This window comes from Galleria mellonella, unplaced genomic scaffold, assembly GCF_026898425.1.
Source record: "Galleria mellonella isolate WM207_F2 unplaced genomic scaffold, CSIRO_AGI_GalMel_v1 utg121, whole genome shotgun sequence".
NCBI lineage: Eukaryota > Metazoa > Arthropoda > Insecta > Lepidoptera > Pyralidae > Galleria > Galleria mellonella.
This window is the reverse complement of record NW_026441983.1, coordinates 3,511,278-3,526,199: the sequence shown is the minus strand read 5'-3', so window position 1 is coordinate 3,526,199 and position 14,922 is coordinate 3,511,278. Positions and strand designations below refer to the sequence as shown.

General features: G+C 36.2%; 1 protein-coding gene across 2 annotated transcripts in view; it reads right to left on the bottom strand.

Moving 5' to 3' along the window:
- Positions 1 to 14,922, bottom strand: part of LOC113510170 (single-minded homolog 1) — an 82,654-nt gene that overhangs the window by 35,931 nt on the left and 31,801 nt on the right. For both annotated transcript variants that reach the window (XM_052898256.1, XM_031910670.2), the window contains exons 2-5: positions 4,419 to 4,643; positions 2,820 to 2,995; positions 1,461 to 1,582; positions 396 to 516 (exon numbers count right to left, since the gene is read on the bottom strand). In XM_052898256.1, the coding sequence (XP_052754216.1) occupies positions 396 to 516; positions 1,461 to 1,582; positions 2,820 to 2,995; positions 4,419 to 4,593 (594 nt within the window). In that variant the 5' untranslated portion in view covers positions 4,594 to 4,643. The remainder of the gene's footprint in view (positions 1 to 395; positions 517 to 1,460; positions 1,583 to 2,819; positions 2,996 to 4,418; positions 4,644 to 14,922) is intronic.

The following is a 14,922-nucleotide window of genomic DNA, read 5'->3' as shown; positions in this document are numbered from 1 at the left end:
GACCCTTTTTCTTAGGACCGCGTGGAGGTATCATGTTTAAATTAATATCATATACTCAGGTCTGTAATCTTTTAAAGCAGTGGAAGAAATCAAGCTACTAAATCGACGCAATCAAAAGAGACGGCCGTTTATGTACCACTTATATCGCATATTTTGACATTCGTAAAGGAAATAAAAACCTATAGTGTACTTCCCGTTGAGCTAGAATCATGAAATTTGGCAATGCCATATAGCACAAGTGAAAATAAAAAATCTGTAAACCGTAAAGTAGTTATTTCACAAAAAAGAAAAAAATTAAATTTGATAATTTTGTACGGAACACTCGTTGCGCGAGTCCGTCTCGCACTTGACCGGCTTTTTTATGCAGTATGTAATAATGTAATAACGAATCGAACCTTGTACCCGGCGGTGGTGAGGCCGGCGTTCCGTTTCGCCAACACGCATTTCATTCGTATGAAGAATGCCCGCTCACACTCGATGTCCACCGTTGGACCCCACGTCCCACCTACGGGGTACCTGTAATACATTAAGCTCTTACTAACAGTGTTATGTTTAAGGTGAAAATGGAACGGTAACTCCGCCAGCGCTATCAGTATACGCTAGTAGGGCACCAGTGAAGGGTGATAGATGAGAATGAAAACAGGCCAGTTAGCCCATCATAACGACTTCATCAGGAATTTCCTTTTTTTTTTATACAACTTAGAATGGCAAATAAGCTAACGGCCCACCTGATGGAAAGTGGTAACCGTCGCCTATAGACATGAGCAGTACCATGGACATAACAGGGTATACTATTTCGCCCATGATACCCCCCATGCGTTGCCATTCCTGAGGACTCAGGTGTTATTCCTCTGTACCCAGTAAATTCACGCCATATTCTACCCTTCAAACCGAAACACAGCCATGCAAACACAACTGCTTGGCTGTGTTTCGGTTTAAAGGGTGGGATTAACCAAGATAGTGGCAGTGGAAGACATTGTATGTAATACGGACTACCAGTCCCTTTGCTAACAATATACCTTGTCAGGTCGGCCTCCGCATGGCCTCCCCTGGAAACCATCGTGCTGAATTCCAGGTGTATTCATCACGATACGCTAACTGACCTGCCTTTTCATCCTCACCTGTCATCTCTCACTGTTGCTCCGCCAGCGTATACCGATAGCGCAAGCGGGGTTACCATTTCATTATCATCCATTTAAAAAAAAACTTTTTTTTATACCACTGAGGTGGCAAACAAGCATACGGCCCACCTGATGGTAAGCGGTTACCGTAGCCTATGAACGCCTGCAATACCAGAGGTATTACGCGCGCGTTGCCGACCCTGAAGAAGCCTCTTTACCCCCCTTTTAAAGAACCCCATGCTGCAGTCTCTTGAGAAAACCTCGGCAGGGAGCTCATTCCATAACCTGAGTGTTCGTGGGAGGAAACATCTCTGAAACCGCGTTGTACGCGAAACTTACCCTATAGATGGATACTGGTGTCCGAGATACGTGTGCGGATGCTGCAAACTGAGTACCGCGTTCATCTCCTCGTGATCAGATTGATGTATGTACTCATATATCGAGTTGCCGGTTAGTTCTACCTGTGATCAAAATATAATTATAAAAAAATATAATATAATATACTTTTTTTTATTTTTTTTAATATTATTTTAAGGGCTTTTACCTTCTTCAGGTATATCAGTCCTATCGTACCCTGAACTGATTTCTCAAACAAAACTTTATCTACTTTCCCTAGACGCGGAAAGAGAAGAATTAATGGGCATCAATAATTTACAGAGATGTTCTGGTTTAAGTTCAGCTAACATAGATTGAATGAGACCAACGTTAAATTTGTTTAAGTTAAAGTGGCGCATGAATTCTTCCCTTTCCTTCGTGTTAATACGACACTCTAATAGAATATGTAATGTAATATACTTAATATAGATAAAAAATATACTAGTAATACATATTTGTTTAGATCTTGCAATGACTAGAATATTAAATTTACTAGTACAGATCTATTAAACTGTGAGGTATCATGGGCGAAACAGTATACTCGTACTCTGTTATGTCCATGGTACTGCTCATGTCTATAGGCGACGGTTATCACTTTTCATCAGGTGGGCCGTCAGCTTGTTTGCCATTCTAAGTCGTATAAAAAAAAAGTTACTTGTGGAAACTTTGCTGATTTGTATGTAAGTTATATGTATGTATATACTAAGTGTAATTAGAAATTGGTTGTTTACCAAATAAATAAAATAAAAATAAATATTTACAACGTTTTAAAAAGTGGTTATTGTGACATAACGATAATAGTTGGACATATAGTGTCGCGATGTTTTTTGTAGTTATTGATATTTTCTTCAATATTGTAGAACATACTTTTGTTCTATCACCAATAGTTTCCGCAACGCACGCGACCAAAGATATTTTATAGCATTTTTTTACACCTCGAGTTACGTTACTAAAGTTTTAGTAAGGATCCCTAATCTTTCCTAGCAATAAATATAGCCTATGTTACTCAGGGTGAATGTAGCTTTCTAATAGGGAACCGCGTGAAAGTCGACCTGATAGGGTGTATTGCTAGCAATGGGTCAGTTAGACCCCATTACTTAGCAATACCTTTCCTCCCAGTAATAAATGCTAGGTAATCACATCCATCATCTATTTCTGGAATTAGGATAGGGTATCCTAGGGTGCTATGGGACCATGTAACGAACATGGGAGGGGGGGCACGCAACCCATCTAATCTCGAGTCAATTCTCAAAAGTTCCTTTCCCAAATTGACCCGAAAGTGACTCGAACCCGGGACCTCATAAAAAAGAAAACAGTACAAACCTGACTAAGTCCAAGATGCACTGACGCTGTTTCGCTAATGTACATGATCTTGCCATCCGGCGCCACAACGAAGATAAATCCGTCTAACGTCTGCAGTAAATGCGAGCCCAGCTCCCTAATTGACATTTCCCTGGACTGCAGAGGTGGCGGCGCCGCCCCCCACGCGTCCCCAAGACCTGGAATAGGGAGTTGTCTTTATTTCCTTGTAATTAGAATTCAAATAAAAAATGCAAACATTTTAAAAAAGGAATAGAGTATCGTCTTTAGTTTTTTGAAATTCGAATCCGTTAACAAATCAAATATTTTTAATTAGAAAATGGATAATTATTTTATTATTTTGAAAGTAAGAACAAGGAATTACATAGAAGGAATGATAAAATAAAAACTGTATATCATATGCTTGCCTCCTTTCTTCTTATGCAAATATAATTAGTTGAAAGAGAACGAAAGATACACCATCAGTTGCTATTTTTCTCAATTCATAGCAGGCAAAGGCAATGTATAGAAAATGTTTGATATGTCAATTATTTGTCAATGACAAATTTTACATTACTAGATTATATATTGGACACAGTTTATTTAAAAAGTATGCAAGCAGGTTCTATCTGAATTTGGTAGGTTTATACGGCCGTATGACATTTTCTATACACTAGCTTGCTATGAATTGACAATTTTGTTTCGAAATTAGAATCCAAACTGAAAATGCAAACATTTTTAAATAGAGAATTGAAAGTTGATCCGTTTTTGAGGTTCGATGCTCTATCTATATAGTCTAAGGTTACGCTACATATTATGTCACTAATTTTGAATCCATTTTCATATTTTTTTTTACAATCAATAGGGTTGACTCTCATGTCATGGCTCCCTTAACTCACGCAGAACGGTTATTAAATAATATTATAAGCATCATTGATATATTTAGTAGTAGCCTGGAAAAGATATTGGAAGCAGCTCACAAGTATCTAGAGTCGGGTTATAATACATTACTGCAGCGGCCAGCAACTGAGGCATTGATGGACGAACGTGCAAATGTGAGCCGAGGCGTAGCCGAGGCACACACACGTGAGTCCATCTATGCCTAGTTGTGGCCAAGGCTTGTACAGTACTTTTCTCAAACAATGCGCGGAAATCCAAAACACAATTTTACTTTTTAAGTTCAATGACGTATAACGAACAATAATATTTTTTTAAATAAACCTTTTATTAGTTACCTCCTTGGTAGCCATGTGTCGAAGTAAAAAGTAATTCCATTTTAAAATTACAGGACAGATATGAGTTTACATAGTAATTTATCTGGCTGCAAAACACGACAGATATGGATTTTCATACAACTTTTGCCGGCCGCTGCTCGCGTGTATCTGGTCAGTACGGCAATTTTGATTTATCTCGAAGAAGATTGTCAAAATAATGCTCATATTTCCAAATATGTTTGAGAAAAATACATTTATTCTAATTTTGTATGTTAGCACACTAGATTTATAACATTGATTTGGCTTTTGCTGTTATAATGCTGTAATTATTTTTATTGAATAAATAAATAAAATGTTGGTTCTATTTTCACTCCAAGTAATATGTCCAAGAATAAAATGAATAAATTACCATCAGGGAACACCTGCCGCATCTTTAGATAGCTGGTGGTGAGCCGAATGACTGATGCCTTGTCGAGCTGTGACGTGATGGCGGAAGGCAGCGGCAACAGTTTCGCCAGCTCCAGGAACTCTGCGTTCTCCTTCTCTCTCCTACTCCGGGCTGCGTTCTTGCTTTTTTCTTTCATGATGGCGGCCGCGTTTAGCGGATTGTGCCGCGCGGTGGTTTTGCGCGTTGCTATAGAAGAAATTAGAATACAATATGAATAAATAAGTATTTTTTTTATATTAAGGTAGTTTTTTTTTATACAACTTGGAATGGCAAACAAGCTGACGGTCCACCTGATGAATGATTAAGAATACAATGAAGCTAAGTTAGAATACAATATCATTATTAGACATTTTATCCGTACAGTTCTACGATTTAGTTCTACTTTCTAATTATTTTGAAAACAAATTAAATTCTCTAGAAAATATTAAATATATAGAAATTGACATAATATGTTATGTACTTAACTAAACGCAACTTTCAAACTTGTAAAATGTTCAAATAATTTAAATGGGAAAATTACTAACTGGCCATACAACAATTAAGAGTTATCATACTGCAAATAAAAAAAAAAAAAACTTAAAATTTCGTTCCTTTCTAATATAGAAATTAAGACATGAATAGGTCAAAAACCGGTTGAGTACCTGCCACTTCACGAAAGCATATGTTTGAATTTGTAATTCAAATTCGAAGTTACCTAATTAGTGCGCACGCCTACATCGTACTCCAACTGCACGACCTACCCTAACAATCAAAATTAACGAACACGCAATTATGCATGCAAAAAATCCATAGACTATGTTAACGAACGCCATCCATATTCATAACAAGACAGCGAACTCTCAAGAGTGTTCCTTCGCCTTTTCTCCGGAAAAAAATAACAACATCTATGGCAACGTTTTGGCGGGAAAACAACATCCCTGATGAATTATTCAGTTCAACCTTAATACTTACAAATGACCTTGCCAGCTTACAGAATTATTAGAGAAAACCGCTCACCCTTCGTTGGTAAAGTTGTACGACAATAAACAGAACATATGGCGGCCATTTATAGCTGTGGCTGGCCATAAACTATCGTATAAGAGCAACCATTCAATCGGAATTTGTAATTCGATTTTCGAATTGTCGGATATTTTTGTATTAGGGTAAGGCGGCGGGCGTGGCGGGAAAACGTATGCCGAACTCTTTAATTATATAGACCAGTGTTTTTCAACCTTTTTCATGACACCCTTCGCTTTTTTTTCATGTATTTTATAATGTTACAAAGATGTTGTAGCAACTGAATACTTTAATTTTTATGCATTTCCATAATTAGGTTTCGGATAAATATAGAATTAAGTACCTATTTTTACATCGAAAATGTCGTTAAAATGATAACGCGATTCTCGCGTGTAGGTACATACGTCAGACCAAATCCAATGCCGATACGAGAAAAAAATCTTGATCCAAGAAAATAATTTTGAAGAATTTGATTGTTTTACATTACGAAAAAAATTCCTGAATCAAGTAAAGTTCATTGAGACTAAGAAAGTTGACTTGATTCAAGAACTATGTATTTACAAATGCATACAAATGTTTTAATTATCATTATTCTTAATAAATCTATATTTATAATTTTGTATTGTTTACTGAGGTAGTTTTGACCCCTTCCCCCTCCTACTATAGGAGCCCTACTACTACTACTATACAAACGACCCCGTTGAAAAATACTGATACAAACAGAGTCAAGAACGGGTCAAAATTTAGTCAGCCAATAACTGTCAGATATTTTTTTTTAGTATCAATTAAAATGGCGGTCGTTTTAATTGATTTAAAAAAGAAACCATGTCTATATTCAGATGTAAATCACAGTGATCACTAAATAAAATATAAGGATCATCACGAATCATTATGTAGGCACTTGTTCCTTCTTTCAAATATCTTGTTTTTTTCAAATATATTTTTAAGTTTTGAATCGTTCTTATTTTCCAATTTAATCCTATAGAGTAATTTCTTTCTTTTTTTTTTTAGTACGTTTGTTCCGTTGTGGAACAGGCTAAGGTCGGAGAAGAGTAATTTCTATGATATACAGAGTAATAATGTACGTGTATTTTCATAGATTATGGAGGAATCTTTTTAATGGCTTTCTAAATGACAAAAGAATGCTACCGATGTGATTGTGATCAAGTTCCGTTAAATTTTAATGTTCACATTTAATATTAATTTTCTATTTATGTAATTGGTAATTGTTCGGAAACATGTGATGTGCCCGTGCCGACTGTAATAGTTTCTACCCTGTTCGCATGGCTGTGTTTCGGTTTGAAGGGTGGGATATGGCAGTGAATTTACTGGGTACAGAGGAATAACACCTGAGTCCTCAGGAATGGCAATGCATGGGGGGTATCATGGGCGAAACAGTATACTCTGTTATGTCCATGGTACTGCTCATGTCTATAGGCGACTGTTACCACTTTCCATCAGGTGGGCCGTCAGCTTGTTTGCCATTCTAAATAATATAAAAAAAAAGTTTATATGCTTTTAAATATTTGTTCGCTTGAAACAGAAACCATATTTTACCAAATAAATTATTATTATTATATTTACCTTATTCACATACTTGGGAGTAAAAAAGTTGACCTGTTTTTGCTGAAGCATTTGTATGGTAACTCTAGCTGTGTAAACGAAAACCGAAGTGAACTTATTTTTTATATTATATGTACAGTGTAAATTAAATTGTACAGTGACATAATCTTGATTACTATAATTATTTATTTATTTTACTCTTTATTGCACCACAAACATTTATTTAAATATTTAATAAGATTAACACTACATAGTATAAAACAAAGTTTCTGTCTGTCTGTCCCTATGTATGCTTAGATTTTTATAACTACGTAACGGATTTTGATGCGTCTTTTTAAATAGAGTTATTCAAGTGGAAGGTTTATGTGCTAATACATACATATTACAGTAGAGAAATACTGATAATTTTGGAGGTTTCTAATATGATTTCGTAATGTAATGGGGGGGGGGGGCTATTTAGTATCAGCATTGCATCCGTGCGGAGTCGGGGCGAGTCACTAGTGAATAAAGATGATATTTGAACTTTTTGTATAATAAAAAATTGGCACAATGAATTTTAGTAAAATATTAACTTAAAAAGAGAGTAATTTTTATAATAGGTAATTTTTGATAATTGTCAATTAGGATTAAGAAAAATAATTCTTTTAAATCGACAAATCTGCCTTTTTAATTTCGGCCTTTAATTAAAACTCATTTAGCGAATATTAAATTAAGTCTAGTTAATACTGGGGTTTTTTTTTAATTATTTTAAGTAATTTATTATTGCCACAAGTTCAGAGTGGCATTTTAAATTTGGTATTTATTTATTTAAACTTTAATGCACAGTTGAATTCTATGTACATTTGGTGGACTTAACACGGGACGGTTTTCTCCACCAGTCAACCATTTTATATATAATAAACTTATACCCGCGGCTTTGTCCGCGTGATTGGGGAAAATAGTACCCTATTCATGTCTTTCTCCGTCTATACAGAATGTGTATGTTATATTTCTTAATAATACATAACGATTGTTTAAAGGCTCCAAGTAGTAATAAACAGGTCAAGGTTTTCTCTAGAGACTACAGCAGGGGTTCTTCAAAAAGAGCGAATTAAGGTTTCTTGAGGATCAGCAACGCGCGTGTGTGATCCCTGGTGTTACCGGACGTTCATAGTATACGGTCATTCCGTTTACCATCCGACGGGCTGTATGCTTGTTTGCCACTATAGTAATATAAAAAAAAAACAAAATTTTATATAAATAAGGACAGTAGGTACGTACGTGCATATGTGTTTGTCATTATTTAATTACCAAAGATTTTCTTTTTCATGTTTCACCACTCTTAGATAATATAAACCACTTACGAAAGTCTATGTCCAAATCGGTCGTGTATTTACTGAACATTTTTTTGCATGGATACTTCATTATCTTACAATAACTAAAAAAAAAAAAATTAAATCTACTTTTTTATCAATCACGTCACTATTGAGTCTGTTCTAAATTTAAAAATTGCACCTTACACGAACAGGTTCAAATGAATACTGGCTGGAAATCACCTTTCCTATGTCCGTTTCCGAAAAAAAAAAAGCAACAACAGGTACCATAGATAACAATGGGTAAACAAAATGGGTGACAAATAAAGGACCCGTATTGCGATTTGACATAATATTTGACGAGTTTATTGATCTGCACTATTGTGTCACAGATAATATTACGTAACGGCTCCTAAATTAACGGATTTTATTTTAGTTATTATTTTATTGAGGGTAGCGCTGCAATACAGTAAGCATCATCTCCCAAGTTTTATATTGTTTTAAAAATATCGAATAGTAACTAAACCAGTAATAATTTTTTTTTATACAACTTAGAATAGCAAACAAGCTGACGGCCCACCTGATGGAAAGTGGTAACCGTCGCCTATAGACATGAGCAGTACCATGGACATAACAGAGTATACTGTTTCGCCCATGATACCCCCTATGCGTTGCCATTCCTGAGGACTCAGGTGTTATTCCTCTGTACCCAGTAAATTCACTGCCATATCCCACCTTTCAAACCGAAACACAGCCATGCAAACACAACTGCTTTACGGTTGAAACACGAATGGGACAGAGGTACCCAAGCAATCGATTTTTGTACAAAGTCTCCTTTGGTGTTTTAGTTGTTTTATTGTTTTAGCTTCTATTACCCCCTATTAAGACTACCTATATATTTTTTTCTTAAATATCTCCCATGGTACAGATATCCTATCTTCCATATGCAATTAGAATGTTCATGTCAGGTCCTTAATGGGGTTGGCAGAGAGAGCTAAGTGCCAATTAAATATGTTACTGAACTGGGTGTTATTGGGGGAAAGGGATTGTTAGTAATGGGGTCTAACTGCCCCATTGCTAGCAATACACCCTATCAGATTGACCTCCACATGGTTCCCCCTGGAAACCATAGTGGTTAATTCTAGTGCTATTTGTCACGATGGGCTAACTGACCTGCTTCATCCTCACCTATCACCTCTCACTGGTGCTCCGCCAGCCTACACCGATAGCGCAGGCGAAACTACCATTCAATTTTCGACCATTAAAAAAATACGGTAGTTATTTTTTTTCCCGGAATAGAATTGACCATCCCTTCTTTTCCCGTGGGCGTCGTAAAAGCCGACTAAGGGAGGGCGAGGGATGGGCAGCAGCGTCCCTCTTAAAACATCTCTAAAACCTAACTGCGGTTGCCAATCCGCCTGCCAAGTGTGGCAATTACTGGCAAACCCCCCTAAGGGTGAGGCTTATGTTCAGCAGTGAACAGTTAAAAGCTGATATGACAAAATTAATAATATTAATACCTTAAAAATTAACATCTGTCATCAAATCTTTATCATGTTTATCGCATATACAATAACGGGTCATTTATGCACGATCACACGTCTCTCACAATACTGTATTGCCATTGAAAAGAACAGAAATCAATAAAAGACACTGTGTATGAGCACTGATTTGCATATCGGACATCTTGGCTGAATAGGGCGACGCGCATTCGTCTCGCAAATCAGGAAAAAAAAATACAATTCAAATTTCGAACTTTGATGAGCTCACGAAGGATTAGAAATGTAAACGCCCGCGGCAGTTCGGGGGAAAAAAGTTTATATGAAATCTATGCAACCGTTGAATTAAATAATTTTACTGTGTAAAGTAGGTAGGTATTCTATGACACCTATCTTTATTTTAGATAAGGGCGTAAATAGTCGTAAAACACTATTAATGTGTTTCGATGATGTTCCTATGTGGTTATGTAGATTCATCAAATAAATATTTAATACTAGCTATAACCCGCGTCTTTTTCCGAAGGATTTATGTTAAAATTATACTCTAATTTATTTTCGATAAGCGTCCATTCTCATTCAATTTTATCCAAATGTTTTTACAATTTTACAAAAAATGGCTTAAATAATGATGATGATTTTTACATTTCTATTTATTATGACTTAGTAAAATTCATACATTCATACGCATAAGTGTCTCCTCGTGTTTCTGCCTTGGAGTGTGCTTGCATTATTGTGTTTCAGTTTGAAGGGTAACATATAGTAGTAAAATTAGAGGTACAGAGGTATATAGGTTTACCAGAGGCAGACTGTATAAAAGTCGTTTGCTTTGGTACTTCTGTTCCATTCGTGTTTCAACCGTGAAGCAGTTGTGTTTGCATGGCTGTGTTTCGGTTTGAAGGAACCTGAGTCCTTTGGAATGGTAACGCATAGGGGGTATCATGGATGAAACAGTATACTCTGTTATGTCCATGGTACTGCTCATGTCTGTAGCTGACGGTTACCACTTTCCATCAGGTGGGCCGTCAGCTTGTTTGCCATTCTAAGTTGTATAAAAAAATAACATGATAGACCTTAGGAATGGGAATGGACTATTATACTGTGTGATCGTATTATATCGAGTGACGTCCACGTCACTCATGTCTATAGAAGATACGACTATCACTTTCGATTTTTTTTTTAATGGATGATAATGAAATGGTAGCGCCGTCTGCGCTATTGGCATACGCTGGCGGGACACCAGTGAGGGATGATAGATGAGGGTGAAGCAGGTCAGTTAGCCCATCGTAACAAATTCAACAATAAACCAATCACGATGGTTTCCAGGGGGAACCGCGAGGAGGTCGACCTGATAGGGTTTATTACTAGCAATGGGGTTGCTAATCCCCATTACTAACAATCCCTTCCCCCCTATCACTTTCGATTAGGTGGACCGCTAGTTTGTTTTCTGAGAATCTATTTAGATCTAAGAACAAGGAATTACATAGAAGGAGTGATAAAATTGTCAATTCATAGCAGGCTAGTGTACAGAAAATGTTACCCGCCCGTATAACCCTACCAAATTCAGATACAACCTGCTTGCATACTTTCTACATAAACTGTGTCGTATATATAATCTAGTAATGTAAACTTTGTCATTGACAAATAATTGACATATCAAACATTTTCTATACACTAGCCTGCTATGAATTGTGAAAAATAGCAACTGCTGGTGTATCTTTCGTCCTCTTTTTACTAATTATATTTGCATAAGAAGAAAGGAGGCAACCATATGATTTACAATTTTTATTTCATCATTCCTTCTATGTAATTCCTTGTTCGTAGATTTAGGTAGAAAAAAAATTGTCTATTACTATTTTATTTATCTGTTTTATTTTTAAAATACTCAGTTTAAAATGCGAAATATTGCTTACTAAATATGCCAAGTGTAAAAAAAATAACAGATTATACAGAAGTACTTGAACACGTGCGTTAATCCAACGGATGCGGGCCGCGCCGGTGGTCCCAAGTTTTACTTAAGGGTTACTTTATAAGTTCTTATTCCCAGCACATTTTGCGTTCTAACGTTGTTCCACATTATTTTTAACCGATTGCTCATAACAGGAGGTTAATATATTTTGAATCCTAGTTGTGCCAAACTTGTCTGCATGCCTGGAACACAAGTAGGTGTATTTTTTTTTAATGGATGATAATGGAATAGTAACCCCGCCTGCGCTATCGGTATACACCAGCGGGGTATCAGTGAGGGATGATAGGTGAGGATGAAGCAGGTCAGTTAGCCCATCGTGACGAATTCAACGATAAATTAGTCACGATGGTTTCCAGGGGGAACCGCGTGGAGGTCGGCCTGATGGTGTATATTGATAGCAATAGGGACTAATCTCCCCTTTACTAACAATCCCTTCCCCCTAGTAGGTGTATATTGCTCCAGATTACTCGACAAATAATTAAAGATTGTGACCCAAAACAAAACTGACTTTCATACTTTTTTTTTTAGAATAGAATAGAATTTTATTGCTAACTGTGTACATACATATAGCAGTAACCATTGCTTTGGATTTGACATCAGTATCAACAGTTGTACCCTATCCGGTATACAACAATTTAATAACAGGTAATTAGCTAGCAATTATATTAAGTATGTGGTAAGTTTTTTTTTTTTTTAATGGATGGTGGACCGTCATCTTCTTTACCATTCTAATTTGCATAAAAAAATAATATGTAGTTGTCTTTATATGTATATCGATACAATTGATATACATTTGACAAAACCAATTAATTTGATCCAAAAATTAAAATACTGGATCGATTTCGAAAAAAAAAATCCATAGCATCAATAAAAAATTCAAATCGGTTTATAATTGATGGAGTTGTAACTAAGAAGAGGTAAAAAACATAAATAAAAAAAAATAAAATAGAATGGTAAAACCTTTTGGAAGTCGGTCGAAAACACTTTGAAGTCTTTGTAATGTTTAATTTATTCTTTACTACTCTTTACCCGCGACTTTGTTTAAACTAAATTTCAAATTAACTTTCACATTTACAATGTTGATGAGCAGTATCATGGACATAACTAAGTATGCTGTTTTGCCCATGATACGCAGACGCATGAGGGATGCATCGCCATTCCTGAGGACTCAGGTATTATTCCTCTGTACCCTGTAAATTCACTGTCATATCCCACCCTTCACACCGAAACACAGCCATGCAAACACAACTGCTTCACGGTAGAAACACGAATGGGACAGAAGTGTCCAAGTAAACGACTTTTGTACAAAGTCTCCCTCTGGTAAATCTCTGGTCTGAATGGACTCGGTTTTAGATTTTCAGGGCTGGGCCTGCAGATTGCAGACTGCAGAGTTGCCTAGTTCTTAATAATACAGGAGTTTCCTATCTCTAGGACCAGATAGTGTGGTACTTATTATCTATCTATTAATATGTGAAGCAAAAACTTTGCACCCCTTTTTACGAAAATTACGCGGACGGAGGAGTATGAAATTTGGCACACTTATAGTTTATATAGAGAAGGAGTGCAGAATGATAATATTTCTTTAAATTATGCATAAAAAATACTTTACATCAATAAAAAAAAAACATTACACACACTACCATGTATTTTTTTTAATGGGTGTTAATGAAATGGTAACCCCGCCCGCGCTATCGGTATACACCGACGAGGCACCAGTGGAAGATGATAGGCGAGAATGAATGCAGGTCAGTTGGCCCACCATGATTAATTCGACAAGAATTAAATATGATGGTTTCCAGGGGGAACCGCGGAGAGGTCAACCTGATTGGGTATATTGCTAGCAATGGAATTCTTAGTCTCCATTACTAACAATCCCTTTCCCCCCACTACCATGTATTAGACACACACACGCATATATACTCTTTTGTTTATTGTTAAAATCTGTGGTTAAACTGAGAATAGATTAATATTATTTGTCTATAGTCTTACTGAATGTTAAACATAACTATAATAAATTCATTTATTATATTCATTATTAATATATGTTATGGTCGAATTTCGACCATTGGACGATCACTAGATATTATTATATTGCTACACTATGCTTGTGGTAAATTATAAAAGCACTCTAGGTCACGAAAATCCACTCGTGACGTCACTACCCCATATCCATACCCCATATTTTAGCGGTGTGCATATGCAAGATTTACGCCGGTCGTGAGACGCGTGTTATTGTAGTGGGGGCTCGTAATACCATTGAAAATATGGACTAAGTATGCTTTTAATCCGATTGTTGGAGGGTGTCTGAAGATTTGTAAATAGAATTATATTCGAGTAGTCTCTATGATTTATTGTGAACTTAGATATATAACCTCAGGCTTTTATAGATAGAGAATGGATTGACAATAAGATCGTATTCCTAAAGGCAGGCAGATTGGCAACCGCAGTTACGCTTTGGATATGTTTTAAAAGGGACGCTGCTGCTCATCCCTCGCCCATTCATTTATACAAACAAGGCTATATAAATATAATTTAAGAATGTAAAACTAAAATTTTGCAATGAATGATCTGTGTTGGCCGTCCATTATTAGTTGAACAGTACACTTTATTGCCATTGCCGTACTTGTGAAAAAAATAAAGCGACCACAGACAAAAAATGGAACGTCGGGATTTACGTCAAATAATTATATCCGCATTAGTTGTTCACTTTCTCCGAGAAGGTTGGCTGCAATGCTTAAGCCTAAAGACGTCACAGATAATCTCACTTGTCATATTGGATAATTCACCTGCAATAACATAAAAGGATTATATAAAAAAAAAATACAGACAAATTTTACGAAAGCATTTATAAACGCGTGGGAATGGAGTAACAAGTCAATAAAGTTGCACCAAAGTCAATATCTATTTGGCTATTGTTTTTTTTTTCTTTTAAATGGGCAAAGGCGTCTTTTGTCTCTGGCCGCAGAGGAAGGACGCACGTGTCTATAGCAGGTTTTACTACGTTTTGTTTACTTGTTTCTTTTAGTGTTGGACACCTGTAGTTTCATTGAAATTTTGCACGGGACAGCAATCATTCAGCAGTTTACGTTTCGCCTGAAAATTTAAAGCCGAATTACGTAGTGAATTTTTTACAAATATAGCATTATATA